The sequence below is a fragment of the Trichosurus vulpecula genome, chromosome 2, assembly GCF_011100635.1.
Source record: "Trichosurus vulpecula isolate mTriVul1 chromosome 2, mTriVul1.pri, whole genome shotgun sequence".
In the NCBI taxonomy this organism is placed as follows: Eukaryota; Metazoa; Chordata; class Mammalia; order Diprotodontia; family Phalangeridae; genus Trichosurus; species Trichosurus vulpecula.
Window position 1 is genome coordinate 100,024,715 of NC_050574.1, and position 21,752 is coordinate 100,046,466.

Sequence of the window (21,752 nt, forward strand, 5' to 3'; positions counted from 1 at the left end):
CTATGTATAGAAATCATATTGTCACCAAATTTCCGGGAGGGAAGGGATCAGAGAACCCAGGGATCCATAGACTGCAAGTTGGAAGGGCCCTCTGAGACCATTTAGTTCAGTGGTTTTCAAGGTGAGTTTTGGTTAAGAGCATGGAGGTTTGTGTGGAACTTACTTGCAACTGCTGTGTGGCTGGTATTGTGCCAGAATCTTTGGCAAGGAACCGTGCTGTGAGCAAAAAATTTGAGACCCACTGATCTAGTCCAACAACCTCAGATTACTGTTGAGGAAAGTAAGCATCTTGTCTAAACCAGAGTGTGTTGAAGAGCCCTGAGCTTGGAGTCCAAAGCTCTGCTTTCCAGTCTTGGCTCTGATGCTATTGGCAGTGTGACACTGGACGAGCCATTTAGCTTCTTTGGTGCTCAGTTTCCTCATCTGCAAAACAAGGATAACAGTATTTATACTCTCTGCCTCAGAGGGCTTTTGCGAAGAATGTACTTTGTAGATATGCTTTGCGATTATGATTGTTCTTACTGTTGTGACCCACCTTGTAGGGCTCTTGTGAGGAGCATTTTGTAAATTGAAGAAAAAATCCAACACACCCCAATTCAGCAGATGTTTGTTAATTGCAAGGCACAATGCTATGGCAGTGAAAGTTTAAATATCCCTTAAAAATGAAAACCAATATGGCTCCTTCTCTCAAAGGACCCTAATAGATAATGTGAGCCATTTTCATAAAAGGAAATTGAGACCTTGCATACAACATTTCACATTCATATCATGTAATATCATTATTTAATAATATAAGTGGAATATCATAAAGACTGAGGCAGGTAGCATAGTGTTTATAATTATTGTTTCACCAGTGTAGGGAGTGCTTGGTGAGAACCTTTTTCTACAGCAGGTCAGCAGCTTCCCTGCACCAGATCAGTCTCAGAAAGTTGGCAGGTTCAGTGACAGGTTAAAAGACCTTCCTGAGGTCATAGAGCTAGGATGTGCTCAGGCAGGTCTTATGAGTCTTCCTGACTCCAAAACTACTCTTTGCTGTGACATGTTGCCTCTTCTTGCATAATTAGGAAAAAAAAAACACCCCATACAACTTTTTATTGATACCTTTTGATTTTACATCACCTATGTTTCCCAATATACCTCTTCCTCCTCCCCCTCCCAGGGAGCAGCCTTTTACAACAAAGAAGAAAAAATAAATGAGTTCGCCAAAGCTAAGCAGCACTTCAAAAGTCTGATCTGATATGCAATGTTCTATACCTATAGTTCCCTACTCATAATAGATGCCATTTCCTCTGTAAAAACTTTAAAATGACTTGGAATATAACTTCTTTATTTGCAAATATAGTAACCTTAAAAGCTACATCAGATGAAATAATAAATAATCAAGACACTCTAGTTATAATAAACACTTCAAAAACCCCAAGATGGTTTAACATCCATACCTAAACCCTTTCATGATCTATGATTTTGTCACTGGGGATATGCCTGCCATCAAGGTAAATGGTAACCTTTCCATGTTTTATTCAGGAATTGTAGCTGAGAAAATTTCCTCACCCTATGGCCAGAATTCAGGTGTATTAGCTCCAAAGTTAACTACACTGAACTCCAGACAACAGAAAGAGGTTGATACTTGCCTTTCTAGCCTGATAGGACCTGCCAGATCTTGTCATAGCCTTTGAGAACTGACATCCCATGGAGGTCTCAGAGTTGGACTTTAGTGGAAACTAACACAGAAACTCAAAATACACTGAATAAACTTATAAGCAAAACTTAGATTTTTGGTATTAAAATACCCAGCTTTCTTCAAGGTGTAGTATAATTTATATATATTTTTTGACACTCAAATATCCTGAGGTCGTCCCTGGAACTTGTGTTAAAGTGATGTATTTGTTATAAGGTTTTTGTCTTTTGTGGGATTTTTAAATTTTAATTTTTTGCATTTTTTATTCTGTAGTAGTTGGGAATCCTAGCTAATGCTGTCATTTTAGTAAACGGATCTACAGTTTGACCTCGTAACTACAGCTTTATGGAAATTGTGAGGTAACGCTGTTCTTTTCTATTCTAACAGTATTTTCGACCACATTAACCTTGATCAGGAAGACAACTTCACAAGGGCAGAGAAAGAACAAGATCACAAATGGATGGACAGTAGGCCCTAAAGCTTTAAAAATATTCAGGTATGTACTTGGTTGTCAGAATAAAATGTTCATAAAGTATTAAATAGTTTATTTGGAATGTATTTTTAAAACACATTAAAATGTTCCTACTTTAATGAGTTTTTCTTTAATAGCACAAATGTTTATCACACCAATTTCTTAAAAGCCTGTGTTTATGATGGTTTAGAACCTGTTAAGAGAAGGGGCTCTAAACCTCTTTTGAAATGTTATGGACCCCTTTGGCTGTCTGGTGAAGTCTGTGGATCCCTTCTCAGAGCCATGTTTTTCAGTGCACTGAGATTGGAGACACAGCAAGACACAGACTGCAGGGTCATGGAGCCTGGACTCTAGGGCCTGGCTTTGCTAGCTGTGTCACTTCCAAGCCATTTCACTTGACCGGGCCTTAGTTTCCTCCTGTATAAAAGTAGTAGATTGTACTTGATTATCTCTATGGTGCTTTTAGTCTTGGCATCCTGTAACCCCGTGATTTAGAGATTGACAGAAGTTTTTATTCTAAGTAGAGAGAACAGTATGAGCAAAGCTGGCAAGGTTGGAATGTTGTTCAGTTGTTTTCCAGTTGTTTCTGACTCTTCATGAGCCCATTTGGGGTTTTCTTGGCACAGATACTGGAGGGGTTTGCCATTTCCTTCTCCAGCTCATTTTACAGATGAGGAAACTGAGGCAAACAGGATTGAGTGACTTGCCCAGGGTCATACAGCTAGTTAAGTGTCTTGAGGTCAGATCTGAAATGAGAAAGATGAGTCTTCCTGACTCCAGGTCTGGTGCTATATTTACTTTACCACCTAGCTGCCCTTAAGGTTGAAAAGCTCAAAGCATATTGACGGGCCAGCAGTTAATTGAGAATAGTGTGCTGGTAAGGGAGAAGTGAGAGGTAAAGCTGGAATGGCTGGTTGGACCAGTTTTAGAATGTCAGCTTAAGGAATTTGGACTTCTTTGGTGAGCAGTGGGAAGCCTTGAGACGGGGAGTGGTAGGATCAGAAGTATGAGGTAAGAAGATTAATTTGGAATTTATGTTCCAACATCTCTTGTAGAAGATGAGAAGGTTGGAGAAATTCTATGAAGAACTTGATCAGAACCTCTGAATTAAATCAACATATACTTTAAGACATGACAACTTCTATGCATAGGAGAGCATATTTTGGATATGCATGTGTATATTTTGGAAAATGTGGATCAGAATTATGAAACAGGAGATGATAAAGTCTTATATTACCATATAGAAGTCTCATGCCTGTGTATCTTGAAAAAGCTTTTTAAGACTTGAGGTGGGAGGCTCTGGACATCAAGTAATATCACAAAATCCTAACATTTCTAAATCTGTTGTCTGTCTGCAGTCAGACCATTGACCTGTTTGAGCAAAGATCAAAATCAGTAGTAAATTAGAAAAAAAAAAAATGAGAAGAAGCAATGGCATGAAACTGAGACATCCCCACCCTAACTTTTAAGACAGTTGTTGATACTGAAAAATGAGAAATTGACGGAATAACATGCTATCACCCTTTCTTAAGGAAGTTTAATGACTCTTGGGCAAGCTAAGTGGCATAGTGGATAGACAATTGGGCCTGGAATCAGGAAGACCTGAGTTCAAATTCAGCTTTAAACACTTAGTAGCTGTGTGATTTTAGGCAGGTCACTTATCATTTGTTTTCCTCAGTTTCCTTCTCCGTAAAGTGGGGATAATAATAGCACCTACCTTCCAGAGTTGCTGTAAGGATCAAATGAAATAATAATTCTAAAGCCACTTAGTGCAGTGTGTACCATGTAGTAAATGCTACATAAATGTTAGCTATTATCATTCATCTAAATCAAATGTCACAACTAGGAGACCAAAAGTGCCAAGAAACTGTCTTTGCCAGCATATGTTTGATCTCTTTGCCAAGGGAAGACATATGGCAACCAATGTAAACACCAGTTTAGAATTTAAACATGTTTGTAACATCTTACCAAGGAAGATGTTGAAAGGTGATGAATGCTCTCATCTCACAAAAGAGCAAAAAACAAGAGGAGAAAAGCAAGTTTTCAGAAATCTTGGAGAGAAAACCAGTTAAGCCAGATAGTCCCCAAAATTATCAAGCATGAAACTGCAACAAAAATGACCCAACAGATGAAAAACGGAAACAATCTGTCCCAATTTCCATAACAAAGTATTTTCTCCATCAATGACTTTGGAGCTGTCACGTTTATTGTGCCGCATGAAGAAGTATGAGTGAAACCTAAAAGTGCAAAGATGGGGAGAGCAGCTGGACAAGAGCAAGTACCTGTAGAGGAGGTCTAGGCCAGTCAAGGTAATAGGAACCATTAGAACCCAGGCTAAACTTGAGTACCAACCCATTTTACAGAAATGGATAGAGAATGTGAATTAAATGTGGACAAGGTTTCCTTGCTAGCAGGGGCTTATTTTCAGTTATCACTAACATAAGTTTTATATTTCTACTGAAGCCTCCTTCCGTTGTTTCTTCTGGTGTAGAGATGACCATGGATTCTCAAAGTCTGTGACAGGGGAGCAGTTCTGACCAACCAGCTTGAAAAGCCTTCTTGTATGGGCCTAGTGATGGGCCATTTTGGTCTGTTACTTGAAAATCGATTCCACCAGAGACAGAATTCATCCCTAGAATGGTGGCCAAGGGATTATCTTTATTTTTTTAAATTTTATTATTTTTTTGGTACACTAGCTCACGGAGACTGTAAAATTGTAAATTGATTTTAATTCTGTTTTAAAGACTTAAGCTGGCATAGGTTTAATGTTTTCTCACTCTATGTGAGTCTAAACTCCTCACCCTTGTAGCTTCACCCTTCACCTATATGCTGGAGAAACTTGCCTGAAAGTCAAGTATTTGTTTTGTAATTATTGCTGTTCAGTCATGTCCGACTCTTCGTGACTTGTGGACCATACCACACTGATAACTTTCCGTTTAGCTCAGTAATAGCAGTCATGACACTTCACATGCAATTCTATCTTAAATTCTAAGTTTCCCTTTTTTTCAGCTGAAGAAACTTGAGTACCATGAAGTAATGTTCCAAAGGTCGCCCATCATTAGCAGAGATACTGCCATAATATATATTTCTTTAAATTAATGGGGGAGGGAGGATTCCTATGTATTGTATTGCAAATGGAAAACTAATTGTGGTGGGATTTATCTTATTGAATTTTCTGGCTTTGGTTTTCAAAGTTTGGACTATAACCCAGTTAATTGGACCCCAACTTAGTATATCAGGAACCCAACATTGGTAAGTTGGCATGATCCTGCCTTTTAGAGAGAAATAAGTAGAATTTCATTTAATTAACATATAAATGTGGGACCAGACACTTCACTGCATAATCTCAGAATCCCGTTTAAAATTTCTTGTGGTCTGCTGCTGTATTTGTTCCTTATTATGTAAATTGTGAGAATTTTCCTGTAGAACCCATTCTGTTATTCTGTTATTGCCCACAAGATGGGGAGGAGGAATTTTGGAGATAGGACAGGATGCTGTTTCAGATCACGCTGTCCATTGCAGCCATTGCTACTCATTCTCCTTTTCATTCATTATATCTTTATTTTCTAACTTGCAAAATCTATGTCTCAATAGAACTGAGAACTCTATTTTAGACTTTCCAGTTGTAAGGAACATAACAATAATGACGATTATAGTTCATCAAAGTGTGAAATTTATTTTCCTTGTCCATAGAAAGAAAATTCTGAAATGAAAAGTCTTTGTTCCAGTTTTTTGGTAAGACTGAAAAACTTCCTTTATCCCAAATGCTGTGGTTTTTAAAAATTTTTCTTTTAAGATATTTTATTGATATACTTTTTCTTTAAAGAAAAATCACTGTCACTTTATAATGACTCCAATTTACCCACCCCACCATAATCCTCTTTTGTAACAAATAAATGCAGTCAAGCAAAACAAATCAGCATATTCCCTGGGTTTGAAAATAGGCCTATTTGCTCCTGTAGTCCACCATGACTCCTCTCAGAGACAAGGAGCACACTCCCTGAAGTTAAATTGGAGGTGCTAACTTTCTTAGTGTATATAATGAGGATTTATTGGAGGGACAAAGAGTGGTTTCAGAACAGTTATAGTCCTTAAATTTCAGCCTTGAAGTACTATGAATTCCCCATGCCTAAATCTGAGATTTTCTTCTAGCTCTTTCTTATCTCCTCTACTTTTGAGCTGAATTCAATCACTTCTATTTTTAGTGAAGAATGGCATGGTTTTGGTCTGACTGGTTCCATGAAACATGAAGAGTGCTGATTTTTACTATGCATTTTTCCTTCAGGGATTGCACAGAACCAAGGCCACATGGAAGCCAAGCGTACTCTTTCTTCTGGAGCACGTGCCCAGGTTAGATCAGAACATTCTGCTCCCTTGAGACATGTTTGTTAGGTTGTTTGATTTCTTTCAGTAAAGCTCAGTATTCTTACGGTTTTCATATGATAGTTATAAATTAACAAGTGGATCCATATATTCTTCCTTTACTGCCATACAACTCTGTTATAACATGGCTTCATTATTACCATCTGACTATGTTACAGGCCAAATCATATCTCCTGAAAAATAATGAGTAAAAATGGAAAAAGTGTGGTAGAACATGACTACCCATCCCATTTAGGTTTTTATTAATTTTGTCCACCATTAGCCATGTTTGAAAAGGTGTGCTACTGCAAAATTTCATTTAATCTTGCCATTTGGATGTCATCAGGAACTAACTTGATACTAAATTCTAGCCTTCCATTGATTATTATCATTTTCCTCCCACTTGTTACATCATTCTTTGGCTTACTTTTGTAATAAAATCCATAAACTTATATCGCATCATTTCCACATTATTCAAATACTCACATAGTTCTGTGATGTGTGTATTCCCTCTAATGATGCATATTCCAGTACATTGTCCATTCATTCATGCATTTATGCATTCCCATTTGACACATGTTTATTAAACAACTGCTATGTTGGATCAAGTCAGCAAGCATTTAATAAGGGCCTACTTTGTGCCAGGCGTTGCACTAGGTCTTGGGGACACTGACAAAAGTGAAACAGTCCTTGTCCTTAAGAAGCTTAGCTTCTATGAGGAGTGCAGGGAACAATATGAGCAAAGAGAAGTAAATACAAAATATTGAGATTGTTTTTGTCTGGACTTGGGATTTCATTGGCATCTGCACCTGATCTGTAAACTTAAAAGTCTTACAGAGTTGCCTGAGATGTGGAGAGGCTAATGGACCTGCCCAGGATCACTGACACTGAGGAGTGTCAGGTGGGACTTGAGCCCAGGTCTTCTTGGGTATGGGGCTGACTGGTTCTCTGAATGGTCCATATAGCACCCTAAAAATAAAAATATATAATATAGATACAAATTCGATATGCAGTAATTTTTGGTGGTTTGGAGAAGAGGATTCTAACAAAGGGGGAGTTTGGGATAGACCTTGTAATAGCAAGCAGGGTGGGACTTTTTGCTGTTTTTTGTTTTGTAGTGCTTCTCAGCACTAAGGCAATCAAGTGCTATTGAGTCTTGCCTTTCTTTCAATCAAGAGTCTTTGATTGAATCGGGAGTCTTTGGTGACCTGCTTAAGTCACATGGAAGGCCTAGGTCACATGGGTTTGAGTCGCATGGTTGTGATGCCCTCTGTCCCTGAAGAAGTGTACATATACTCTGATGTTAGCATTTTGCTTGGGGCTCACTTATTGGAAGAGCAGTCCTGTGATTCTGCCAGATGAGACTCTGGGTAGCCGTTAAGGAGACCCCTGGCTTTTAAAACCCAGATGTTGGTGCTTCTCTCTGGTAACTGTGTACGTATTGCTATGGTCAGACCTGTCTGTTGATTGGTGTTTATTTGCTCTTTTTATATAATTTCTGTTTGTATTTGCTCTGAAGTTCAGGGTGCTGGCTTTTCCTCCTGAACTAAGTGAATGATATATGTATGTTTAATTAAAGTAAGATTGTTAACTCTTTAAAGTTGTTTTCCTTAGAAAAGCAGATCAAAGGACCTGTGCTGGCAGCCCTCCTGTGTGCTGGTGTTATTGGCCTTACACAGGCAGCTGCAAGTAACATTGTTGTTACAGACCTCATCTAGGATGTGGCACTTCAGCCAGAGGGTAAAAAGAGGCAGTCTGTGCAAAGGCATAGGAGATGAAATGACATGGACAGAGAGCAGGAAGGAGGCCCGTTAGGTTGGATAGACTGTAGAGTTTATGTAGGTGAATAATATTTAATAAATTTGTAAAAGAAGGCTGGAGTTGGATTATGAGGGGATTTAAATGCCTAACAAAGGAATTTGTGTTTCATTCTACAGGCATTTGGGAGCTATGTCAGTTTCTTGAGAGAGGGCAGTGATATGGTCAGAGTTGTACTTTATGAACATCACATTTGCACTTATGTGGAGAAGAGGAGAGAAATGAAATAAAGAGATCAATTAGGGCTAGCCTCAGTATCAGTAAGGCAAGGTTCAAGTCCCATTTTATCTTTGTGACTCTGGGCAAGTCACTTCAATTTTAGTGCTGTAGGCAAAATTGAGGAACACTTGCCTATCTGAACTGGTAATCTCCTCTCCAGGAGCCCCTTACTGGATTTACAGAAGTTTAGATAATATAAAACTGAGGATAAGAAACAATTATTTTTCTCCGTGATTTTTTAATAAAATAATTTAATAAAATTTAATTTAATAATTGAATTAATTTAAAATTAATATAATTTAATAAGCATTATCTTGATTAAGCAATCAGTAAACATTTATTAACCATCTACTATGTGCCAAGCACTGTGCTAAGTGCTGGGGATACAAAGAAAGGCAAAAGACAGTCCCTGCCATCAGGGAGTTCACAGTCTAATGGATTGTGATTTGCTTAGGCTGTTATTAAAATTATTGTCATTCACATTTACTGAGCATGTGCCAGCTGAAGATACTGGAGGTAGTCCAGATGTGCTGGGAGTGCTAAGCTGAAGCCAGCCTTAGCAATGGAGCCATATGTAGTTGGGCATGTTAATCTACACACTAAAAATTGAGAGCTAGCTACCTTTACCTACTGCTGTAATGAACAGTTTTTACATGAGCATGAACAATATTTATTACTATGCTTAAAAGATATTAAATCAGGAGCTGTCTGAGGCGGACCATATTCCTTGGAGCTTTTTAGAAGTGCTCTTTCCTGTGCCTTATTCTTTTTCGGTCACAATCCTCCACCCCCCACCCTCACCCCCACCCCCCACAGACACCTCTCCCCCCCAGTTGAGGCCTGGACAGATTGGTATGTTTGGGCTGTGATTTCTCTCCTTCAGAGATGGCTGCATTCCATTCAAGAAGCTGTGCAGTTATTAGTGGACAAATAAATATGTCATTACCTGTTGGTTCCCGACTACTGGCAGTAGTAAGAATGTGTTTTCCTCTGTGAACCAAGCAGATGAAATTCCTTGCGACTGACTGATTGTGGCTAGATCACATGTTCCTTGCTTAGCAGAAGCTCATTCCAAAGAATTCCAAAGTTAAACGGTCCCTGAATTTAGTGGTATTCCCAGGAAGCAATAGTACTCCACAGGCTTAGGATATTTGGAGGGTCAGTGTTCCATGTTGCCCCTGACAATGCAGTCAGCTAGAGGGCTCGATTTCCTCCTCTGGGCCTCTAATGGCTAAACCTGAGCAACCAGCTAATGTCTAACAAACATCAACATGTTGCCAGATTTATCAGATTTGATGCACGACTGTCCCTTAGCTGACACACCAACTATCCATCACATAAGCAACCCATTAGGTTGAGAGCAGAATGATTTATAGAGGTGTCAGGATAGAAAACTAATTACAGGGCTTGCAAATATACTTTTGATCAGGGGACCTTTAGGAGAAATGTTATTGGGGCGGGGGAGGCTGTGAATTGATTTTCCAGACTAATGAATAACCCTTTAAACACTCTTTTTTTGGGGGTGGGGTTAGAAAGAATAATCAACTTGAAAAGAGAAGGCCCAAGTGTGCCAGCTATTCACTGTAACTTTGGGGAAGTCATTAGACTTCTCAGAACTTTGTATTTTTCATCTCTAAAAGAGAATTGTAATTCCTGCTGTGCCCATACATGTGTGCACATGTGCACACAGACACACACATACACACAGAGAATTCCCAAAGTTTTAGTGTAGTTTTAAGCTACTAAAGCTCAAATGTTCGTGTGTCTTTGTAGCTATAAAACAATATTGTAAATAACAGCAGTAATATATTATGGATTTCCCTGTCTTCTTAAACAAAACATACAAAATATAATTTAACCTTTCCTCGATGATTTGTTATGAATGTGTATTATTGTACTGTGCTGTAATATAATGATAAATTTAAGATCCATTGATATGTTTAGGTATGATAGCTCTTACCCCAAATGTCTTGAGAGTGCTGGGATTTTCCGTGTTGCTTTTTATAGTTCCTTTATCTCCTCCCTTTGCTGCCAATTGTTGCTTCTAATCTACTCCCTATTTTTATAAACTGTTGTTTGGCAGTTGGCCAGCAGATGCTTTGGCTGTCACATATAGTTCATGGTCTTTATGATGGCTGCTTGATTCTCAAAGGTTTTTTTTGGGGGGGAGGGGGTTGGGTTTGGTTTTTTTTTTTCATTTTCTTCTGGATTCAAGGTTGTATACTCCAGGGTAGAATTTGTAAAAAGTCTTATATGGCAGATGAGTGGGTATGTTACTATAGTTATATCGCCAGTAATGGTCATTTGTGTGAGCATGCAATGTCCTGCATAGGTAGGCGTTTAATAAATAAATGTTATTTAGATGGGATCATTTTCAATGTAATCCTCTCCCGGACATGCACACTCCAGAAACAAATTGGTAACATTCATCTTCCAGCTCTGTGTAGTTTTATTTCTTGTCTCTAATGCCTGGAATTTTCTCACTCCTGATTTCCCACCTCCTGGCTTTCTTGGCTCCCTTGAAGTCTCAGCTAAAATCCTGCCTTCTGTAAGAAGCCTTTTTACATCCTCCTTCATTCTAGTGTCCTCCATCGCAGCTTTTCCCTTTTCTTTGATCCCTGGCTCTGTTACTTAATAGATGTACAGCCCATATGAGGCCTTGCTTGCTCTCCTGATACCCCATAAGAACTGCTGCCTTCCCCCTTTCCTTTAAAATGATCTTGTATTTATTTCATACATATCTTATAACTATTTCACATGTGTCCATGGTATGTCCCCCAATAAAATGTAAGCTCCTTGGGGGCAGGGCCTGGAGTTAGGAATTTCAGAATTCAAATTTGACCTCCTACATTTACTAGCTGTGTGACCCTGGGCAAGTCATTTAACTTCTGCTGGGTTCAATTTCCTCATCTGTAAAATGGGGATAATAATAGTACCTACCTCCCAGGGTTGTTGTGAAGATCGATGGGATGATATTTGTAAAGCACTTAGCATCCAGTACCTGGGGTCTTGTCTGTATAAAGTTTTTTTCCTTATGGTGTCCCCCATTAGATTGTGACCTTCCTGAGGGCTGGGACTGTTTTTGCCTTTCTTTGTAACCTTAGGGCTTAGTACAGGGTGTGGCACATAGTAGGTGCTTAATAAATGCTCATTGTCTCTACTCCGCTTGACTCAGAAGGCTTCCCTTGGATCCTGATGCTTGTAACCTGATTACACAAAATTGGAGTGTCCCTTTCTGTTCATCCTTTAACCAGAAGAAAACAAAAGCTCTGAGCTTTGAAATAGAAGGTCACACAAAACTTGTTGCTGAGGTTGGAACTTTGAATGACTTTCCTGGAATTGTCTCCAGGCCTGCTTTTTCCCAGCTCTCATTTTGGTTCTGACCTTTCCCTCTCTCTTTGGTTTTACTGTAATGCATCAGCTCCTATGCAGGCAGTAGCCAGGACAGCAGCATTCTTCTGTGTCTGTATTCAGAGCCAACCTGGTGAGCAGAGCTATGTGTAAAGCCTTTTCAACCTTTAAACTCATGGCTAAATGTTCTGCTCCTTCATACCCAGCCTTGAATGATCTACACATGACCCTGCAAAAGTTAGGAGACTTACTGGTCTAATTCTATGCGAAGGCCTTGAAGCTTTGTTGCTTCAGCAGGCAACTTGGGTAGTTTTGTTTGCAGGGATCATTCTTTCTGTGGGTTCATTAAAATCATTAAAAAGTTCGTTTTTCCTTAAAAATAGTATTAACTTCAGTGCTACAGGAGCCATTGTAAAGTCACTTAAACAGTGTTATAAAGTTGAAAGGGCAAAGAAAACCTATAAATACCTTTAATACTGTCTTGCTTTTTCCTCTCAGGTAACAGAGGATGGGTTTTTGTCTGCACTGAAGATGCTAGATGTGGGAAAGTGGCCAATTTTTGCCCTTTGCTCACCAGATGAACTGAAGTTAATTCGTCAGGCCTGTGTCTTTGGCAGTGCTGGCAACGAAGTTTTGTATTCTACAGAAAATGATGAGGTAATTTGCAGAACAAACCCACTGCTGTCCCTGTTTCCAATCATTAGTCTTCATATCGTAATCAATTGGCTGATACATCTTTTTTGGTGACCTTTGAAAGATAAGGAATTAAGGTAAAATAAGCAAGGGTGTATGGAAGGGGAGGGGAAGGTTATGGGTAGAGTGCTGGGCCTGGAGGCAGGAAGACTTATCTTCCTGAGTTCGAATCTGGCCTCAGACACTAGCTGTGTGACCCTGGGCAAGTCATTTAACCCTGTTTGCCTCAGTTTCCTCATCTGTAACATGAACTGGAGAAGGCAATGGCAAACCACTCCAGTATATTTGCCAAGAAAACCCCAAATAGGGTCATGAAGAGTTGGACACAACTGAAGAAACGACCGAACAACAAAAAATGTAATACAGTCTTTATCTTCCTTTGTGAGGTCTTGCTCCTACTTAGGCATAGAATTGTAATAACTTCTTAGATTTAGAAATGGATTGGGATTTAGAAGTCATTTAGTCCAACCCCATTTTACAGATGAGGAAACCAAGGCCTAGAGACTTGAACAAGGTTACACAGGCAGCAATTGGCAGAGCATAGATTTGAACCCCTGATGCTCTGATTCAAGCTACATTTTGCTTCTCCGTGTTACTTAATTCATGCATCTTTCACCAAGTGACTCCACGAAGCTGAGAGTTTACTTTCCCTACAGGTCTTTGTGCTTGGCACCAATTGCAGCGGCTGCTTGGGAACAGGTGATATCCTGCATTCCATTGAACCCCGTCGAGTTGATCACTTATGTGGCAAAAAAATAGCCTGCCTGAGCTATGGAAGTGGTCCTCATGTCGTCATTGCAACGGATGGTAATGTAGGAATACAAATACCACCCTTGAATCTTTGCTCCATTCCTTGTTCATAGCACGAGCCTAGGTTCCGCCCCTGTGGTGAGTAAGTGCTGTGTCACTGTCGAGACCCTATGATGTTCCCGCTGTAATTCTGAATATATTGCTTGACTAGGAACTGTGCAGTAGGTATTGAGCAAAACCTTTGCAGTTGCAGTCAGATGTTGGCTCTGCCTCCATTGAGCTGTGGAGCTCTGGTGATGACAGAGGGGCATGTGTGAGGGTAGTTGAGCTGTGAGAGTACACTGAAGCAGTTTGGTTTGCAAAGGTGATTTCTGCTTTGGTGAGTAGAGGTCTCTTAAAATACAGTTCATTCCTTCTTCAGATGTCATTAATTAACTCTGACTTTATTGGAGAAGCTCTAGAACTCTTCATATGATCTTGCACAAATGGGCTACTAGCCTCAGAGTCTTAGAAGAATTAAAATAACATTTGACAAGTCTCTGTTTTATTTCCCTAAACTTGTAGTCAAAGAGCAGTCAAATTATATAAGTCAGCCTTTTAAGAGGATTGCGTTATATGTGGCAGGAATGACAAAATTGACCCAGATCAAATGTTTTAGAGTTTTAACCAATTCTTTTTTTTTTCAAAATGTAGTTGCCATTAAAAATGCAGTTATGACAACAAACATTATTACTGATAATATGGTATATTGTTTTCAAAAATACATTTTATTGATGCCTTTTGTTTTTAACATCATAGTCATTTCTAGATATTTATGAGGCCTTCCTTGTAACAAAGAAAAATAGTTAAGCAATACCAACTAACAAGTATGTCTAAGAGCTTATGCAGTAGTCTGCATCCATAATCCATCACCTCTCTCCTGAAAGGAGGAAAGCATTTCCTTATCTCTTCTCTGGGGGCAGGATGGGCCATTACAAGAACTTAGAAGGGATACAAAGAAAAGCGATGAACATGATTAAAAATTAGAAAATCAGATGGGACAGAGATCAAGGAATAGAGACTGTAAGCTCCTTGAGGGCAGGGATGGTTTAATTTTTATCTTTGTATCCCCAGCACTTAGCATGTTGCCTTGTATGTTTTAAATGCCAAATAAATGTTTGTTGAATTGAAATTGAGTGTAAGAGTTATTTAAGCTAGAGGAATTGGGGCCGGTGGGAGAGCAACAGATATTAAATTTTGGATATGATTCTAAATGATTAGTTGTGTTTTCTGTATCCACTAAGTATAAATCAAGAAAGACCAGGCTTCATTTGCAGTGGGGGGTAGGGAGGGAAGGGTAATTGAAATTACTCTTAGGCAGAGCGTCATGATTATTCAGAGTATTATCAAATTAGGCTCTAAAGTTTCATTCTCTGAATATTATTAAGAATAAGATTGACAGTCATCTCATAGAACTGAAAAGGACCTCATCATTTTACAGGTGAAGTAATTGAGGCCCAGAGTGTGGGAGTTGCTGAGCCCGTTCTAGAACGTAGCAGGGTCAGGGCCGCTACCTCCATGCTGCGTCTTCTTTGGTGAAGCCCCCTTAAGAAGTGAGAAGGGGAGACAAAGTAGTGTCAGTGTAAAAATTGGTCTTTAGGGTTAACAGGGTTTCTGTTTAACTCCAAGAATATAGTTTACAATAGGAAATAATCTGCTGCTTCTTCTCCTGAGGAATCTTGTTAAGTGGGTTATGTGGTCTAGTAAACAACTTGGTTTTTAAGAAAGAAAAGAACTTTTTAATGTATCCTCAAACCATTTAATTTTCATGCTAAAGTCCAGACTCTGAACAATGTCAGCATTAGCCAGATAATCTTCATATTATCCATGTAAGACCTGTCTTGGGAAAAGAAATCTGAATTCTAAGTGCTAAGGCAACACCATTAAAAACCAGGAATTGTTAGCACTCTCAGAATGTGAATAAAACTTCTCTCTGTCCATCAAGCCCCCTTCTTTACATTCTTCACAAGATAGATTTCTATGTAGGGAGTGTAGTATGCTGAAAATAGCACCAGACTCAGAAGACCTAGGTTCTAGTCTCAGTTCCTGTTTGACACTAAATGGTTCACTTAATCTGTCTGGGCTTTGGTTTCCTGATCATGAAAGGAGTGAGCCACACACTAATTGCTCTCTGAGGCCCATCCTACTTCTACAAGGCTGTGAAAAGAATAATCTCAGGAAAGCTGGTTTGATATTATCCCACGCTTCCAGATGGTAGGGATTACTTCAACACCAAATAAATATGCAAAGAAATTGATCCTCAGTTTCCTCATGTGTATAATGTGTTGTCTTCACCATGTTGTTACAAGGAAAATGATTTATGAACTATAAAGTATTAGTTAAATGTGATATTATTATTGTTTTTGACAATACTTGCCCAATATTTTCATTAGTATAGTTTGGAGTTTAGCATAACATATTGCTGTTTACTTGGAGGCAGTATGGCACCATGGGTAGAAGGCTGGCGCTTGAGTCAAGAAGATCAGGATTCAGGTGTCATCTCTGACATATACAAGCTGTGAGACCGTGTGTGGGCCATCTGACTTCTCAGTGCCCTAGGCAACTTTCTAAGGCTATATAATACAGAAGTGTTGCAATGAGAATTCCCCACTCTAATGAAATCATAGGTTTGAACCTCCTGCCTCCTTACAACAATGGCAGAATAAAATCTCTATTTATTAGAAATTAGTCTTCCAACTTTTAGGGCTTCTTATCAGCTTTCTGCTTAGAAGAGTCATCTTGTTGCCCAGGCATGGAAACCAAAGTTTTGACTTTTCAAAAACTTCCTTTGCAGGCTGGTTTGGTGGGTGAAGCTGGGGAAGTTGATTGACATTCTAATTCAATTTCATTTATTAAATCGTTATGGTGCATAGTTACTTATAATGAAGATAATTCCCATAGAAGTTCTTTATCTTGCTCTTTCTTATTTTCAGAAGGAGAAGTATATACCTGGGGCCATAATGCTTATAGCCAGTTGGGCAATGGGACAAGTAATCATGGTTTAGTACCTACCCACATCTCTACCAATTTAGGAAACAGGAAAGTCATCGAAGTCGCCTGTGGATCTCACCATTCCTTGGTGCTAACATCTGATGGCGAGGTAAGAGTGCACAACATAAAACTATATCCTGTTCTCTTTCTGTAGGAAGAAGATTAGAGAGATTCTTATGACCATCCCCACCTAAAAACTGGTCCAATGGTTGGAGTAATGATTTGGGGATCTAAAAGTTGACACTTAAGTCTCCGAAACTTCCCTTCCCCTCCACCCCCCCGCCCCATCCAATGTGACTTGATCTTATCATCCTCCTCATTTATTAATATTCCTTGGACTTGGGGCAGCTAGGTGGCACAGTGAGTAGAGCACTGGCCCTGGAGTCAGGAGGACCTGAGTTCAAATCCAGCCTCAGATACTTGACATACTTACTAGCTATGTGACCTTGGGCAAGTCACTTAACCCCAATTGCCTTCCCTTCTCCCCTCAAGAAAACAAAACAAAACAAAATATTCCTTGGACTTAAATTCTACCTTTGTCAATAAAGTACTTATAACTACCTATGTACTATATACCTGTATGCTCTACTACCTATAACATTTTGAGACTTCTCTGACACTGTTTTTATATTGCGACAGTGAAGTGCAAAAACCACTAGGGATGAGTGTGTTTTACTGAAATAAAGAGGGTTCTATGGAAAAAAGTTTTTGGCCAAAACATATGTTAAGTGGAAAATACTTACCCAGTGTTTTTTAAATTAATGCGCACGTGTGCGCGCGCGCACACACACGTGAAAATCAGGCAGTTTGGTATAGTGTGTATGTTAATTTAAAAAATACGATCTGATATTAGTGCCAAGGAATGGTGAGGCCCACAGGCCACTTTAACAGCTTTCTTGTTTGTGACCCTTTTCGGTCATTTATCCTCTCCTTGCCTCAGTTTCCTCATCTGTAAAAGATCTACCTCATGGAGTTGCTGTGACCCTAAAAGGACTATAAAAGTGTGTCATTAGCAAGGGTTTCATTGTTCAATTGAGATGATTCTTGAGCTAATATGGGTTAAGAGATTCCTGCTTTCTCCTCTAACAGGTATTTGCCTGGGGTTACAATAACTCTGGACAGGTTGGGTCTGGCTCCACAGCCAACCAACCCATTCCTCGAAAAGTGACTGGCTGCTTACAGAACAAAATTGTTACGAACATAGCTTGTGGCCAGTTTTGCTCGATGGCTGTGGTGGAGAGTGGCGAGGTAGGTAGGAGGCTTCCACTAGGAATGTTGGACATTTTGGTAGTTTGAGACTTGTTTTTAAAAAGCAAATTCTCATGTCCTGCCTCAGTGCCTTTAGCAAATAGTGTGGATCTTATCATCTGGGGCAGTGGTTGTCGTTTCCTATAGAAATTTGCATCCAAATCCTCCAGCCCTTCATCACCTTTTTTTTAACCTTTACCCTTCCATGCCCCATATACTCGGTGCTCTAGTAACGTTGGCCTCTGGACTGTTCTTCATGTAAGTCACTCCCATCTCTTGACTCTAGGCATAATCTCTGGCTTTCCCCCATGGGAGGAATTCTCTCCCTCCCCATCTCTGCCTCCTGGTTTCCTTGACTTCCTTCAAGGCTCAGCTAAAATCCCACCTTCTGCAAGAAGCCTTTTCTGGGCCCCTTTTAATGTTAGTGCTTTCCCTCAGAGGGTATCTCCAGTTTATTGTGTGTACATCGTGTTTGCATGTAGTTGTTTGCCTGTTGTCTCCTTCTTCAGATTGTTAATTTCTTGAGGGCAGGGATCGTTTTTGCTTGTATTTGTATCCCCAGCGCTTAGTACAATATCCTGAACATAGTAGGCGCTTAATAAATGCTTATTGACTTTTTTGGGTCTCTTTCAAGGTTTACGTCTGGGGATACAATGGAAATGGGCAGCTTGGACTGGGCAGCAGTGGCAATCAGCCAACACCCTGTAGAATAGCAGCTTTACAAGGCATTCGGGTACACAAGGTATGTTCAGCCCTCTACACCACAAAGAAACAATATGCAGCCAGTATGGTTTTAATAGCATGACTGTGACTTGAGCATCAAAGATCATCTCAATGAAAAATATGCCCCTTGACCATTCCACCCCTCTCCTTCCTCCCCAAACACTGTCCTCTCCGTCAAGTCCACCTGTCTTCAGCAAATATATACTTTTGTATCCAAGGAGTCCAGTACCTTGGTCTCCATATTTCTCTTCATTTCAACCCCTGCCCTTATGTTCAAGGACTTCATTATGGAGTCTGACTTGTGAGTTCAGCTGCACCTCAGTTCCAAAGACCTCTCTCTTCACCCCACCTCAACTACACAGAGGAATTATCCCAATAACCTCACTCTCAGCATCCCCTATAATTGGGCTGTCTCCATGATCTTGAGCTCTGAACTTCTCTTTAACTGTGACCTCCTCTCCATCCATCCTTCCTCTGCCTCCCTCCTGCAATCCTTTTCTTTGTCCTTATGGTGCCTTTGAGGCCTTCTAGGGCACCCTGTTGTCCCGGTTCATGCCTGCTGATATTTCCTGTCTTCCCAGTTTTGTAGTGAGCAGTCCAGCTCTCCACTGTCCTCTGCCATGGAATCCCTTTTTTCTCTTGTCCTGTTGCACTCACATTTTGCCACTTTCCAACTTCAGATTTTCATCTACCTCTCCTACTTTGCTGAGAAAGTCATGCAACTGTGATGATGACAACAGGGTCCAGGACAAATTTATTTTCTATTCTTAATTGGGTCCTTACTGCTGCACAACAATCCTTTTTATTCTTCCTTGATTGACTGTCATACTCCCCATAGCAACTACTGCACCCTTTCCCTTATCCCCTCCCCCTCCCTTTTTCCCTTTCCCCTTTCCTTTTCTTCCTTCCCCTCAGCAGCGTTGAACAGCAGGAGCTGGAACAGAAGCTTTCTTCCAGTGAGCTTTAATTCATTCAGTCAGGAACCACTGGCTGGAGCCTTCTTGCTAAATGACTGCTTCTGTGGCTCTTCCTATAGGCAGCTCTAACAAAGCTGTTTGTTTGAGCCCCTGCTGAGTCCTGTCTTGCCAGATTCTTCAGTCTCTCAGCTATTGAGGACATTACCATCTTTCTAGTCACCGAAGTGTAAACTTCAGAGTGATCTTTAATACAGTGTTTGTATCCTTGGGATAGTCTATGTAAAGTCCCATATTCTTTGCCTCCTTCTCTCCCCTCCTCGCTCTATAGTCTAGATCAAGAAATTCTTAGCACAGTGCCTGGAACATAGTAGGCACTTAATAAATGCTTATTTTCTTTCCTTCCCCCAACCCCTTCATTCTCCTTTCACCCACATATCGAATCAGCAGCCCAGTCTGGACAATTCTGCCTCAACATTTACCACATCCTCTTTCCACTCATATGACTGCTCCTCTAGTTCAGGTCTTATCATCTTTTAACAGTGTCAGCACGATAGCCTTCTAATTGGTCTCCCTGTTTCCTGTTTCTTGTCTCCCTCATATAGCAGTCCAGTGAATATTTCTAATGCACAGCTTGGACTATGTCAGTCCTCTGCTCAAAAACTCCAGTGGCTTCCTATTAACCATTAGCCCAAAATACAAATTCATCAGCCTAGCATTTGAAAACTCTCCTTAAGTTGCCTTCCTTCCACTTTTCTAGACTTATTCTACATTTCTTCTTTACATAGTAATTTGCAAATTGGAATATTAGCTCTCCCAGGGGTAATTCAGCTCTTGATCTCCCATCTCTGTTTCTTTGCACAGGCAGTTCCCTATACCTGGCATGTATTTCCTCCATACCGCTGCCTTTGAGAATCCCTAACTTCCTTTAAGGGTCACCTCCTCCATGAAGTCCTTTCTTAATCCCTATTCCATACCTCCCCGGGCCCCCCCCCCCCCCCCCCCCGCCCTGCAAATTTGGTAATATTGTCTTCTCTATCAAATTATCTGTTATCTATGTATGTGAATTCCAGTAGAATCTAAGCTCTTTGAGGTTAGGTGCCATCTTGGTTTTGTCTTTATATCCATGGCAGCTAGCCTAGTAACTTGCATATTTTTTTTTCAATTCACACTTGTGATTTCATGAGTGTGGTGAGCTAACTGGTGTGGAAACTCCCTCCACTGGTGCAGATAGACAACTCATTTGCAATTTATAGCCTTACAGAGTCATTGGGGACATTGAGAGTTTAAGTGGTTTGTCATGATCACACAGCTAGCTATTTATCAGAAGCAGGACTTGAACCCAAGTCTTACTGACTACAGGACTGACCTATATAAATTTTAGCAGTTCCTTGCTTCCTAAACTCTCTTGACTAGAGTTGCATCCATGTTAGCTAGGTGTAAAATTGGGGCAGCATTCTTTTCTTTTCTTTCTTTTTTCTTTAAAAATTTTAACATTTAATTTTAATTTTATTTTTTCTCAATTACGTGCCAACAAAATTTTTTTAACTTTGTAAAAAATTTCAAATTTCATATTTTTTCCCTCCCCTTTCTCCCTTCCCCCCTCCCTGAGAAGACAAGCAATTTGATGTAGATTATAGATGTGTAGTCATGCAAAACAATTCCATATTGGCCATGCTGCAAAAGAAAATGCAGACCAAAAACAATAATAAAGACATTTTTTAAAAAAGTATGCTTCAATCTGCATCCATTCTCCATCATGTCTTTCTCTGGAGGTGGATAGCATTTTTCATCATAAGTCCTTTAGACTTGTCTTGGATCGTTGTGTTGCTATGAATAGCTAAGTCATTCACAGTTGATCATTGTGAAGCATTGCACTTACTGTGTACAATGTTCTCCTGGTTCTGCTTACTTCATTTTGCATCAGTTCATATTAGTCGTCCCACATTTTTTTTTTTTTTTTGCTTTTTGGCAGGGCAATTGGGGTTAAGTGACTTGCCCAAGGTCACACAGCTAGTACATGTGTCAAGTGCCCGAGGCCAGTTTTGAACTCAGGTCCTCCTGACTCCAGGGCCAGTGCTCTACTCACTGTGCCACCTAGCTGCCCCTAGTCTTCCCACATTTTTCTGAAACCATCCTGCTCATCATTTCTCATGACACAATAGTATTCCATCACAATCGTATACTGCAACTTGTTCAGCCATTCCTCAGTTGATGGGCATCCACTCAATTTCTAATTCTTTGTCACCACAAAAAGAGCTGCTGTAAGTATTTTTATGCCTGTAGGCCCTTTTCCTTTTTCTTTAATCTCTTTGGGATGCAGACCTAGTAGTGGTATTGCTGGGTCAAAGGATATGCACAATTTTATAACCCTTTGGGCATAGTTCCCAATTGCTCTCCATAATGGTTGGATCAGTTTACAGCTCCACCAAACAGAACATTAGTTTCCCAGTTTTCCCACATCTCCTCAAATATTTGTTATTCTCCTTTTCTG

The 21,752-nt window shown here is 40.0% G+C and overlaps 1 protein-coding gene across 7 annotated transcripts in view; it reads left to right on the forward strand.

The window, feature by feature from the left end:
- Positions 1-21,752, forward strand: part of RCBTB2 (RCC1 and BTB domain containing protein 2) — a 56,098-nt gene that overhangs the window by 13,486 nt on the left and 20,860 nt on the right. For 3 of the 7 annotated variants that reach the window (XM_036746638.1, XM_036746639.1, XM_036746637.1), the window contains exons 2-9: positions 2,066-2,174; positions 5,844-5,885; positions 6,436-6,500; positions 12,399-12,557; positions 13,250-13,400; positions 16,316-16,482; positions 17,463-17,621; positions 18,256-18,363. In XM_036746638.1, coding sequence (XP_036602533.1) covers positions 6,459-6,500; positions 12,399-12,557; positions 13,250-13,400; positions 16,316-16,482; positions 17,463-17,621; positions 18,256-18,363 — 786 coding nt within the window. In that variant the 5' untranslated portion in view covers positions 2,066-2,174; positions 5,844-5,885; positions 6,436-6,458. The remainder of the gene's footprint in view (positions 1-2,065; positions 2,175-5,843; positions 5,886-6,435; positions 6,501-12,398; positions 12,558-13,249; positions 13,401-16,315; positions 16,483-17,462; positions 17,622-18,255; positions 18,364-21,752) is intronic. The other 4 variants (XM_036746640.1, XM_036746641.1, XM_036746643.1 and 1 more) reach the window with 2 other exon arrangements.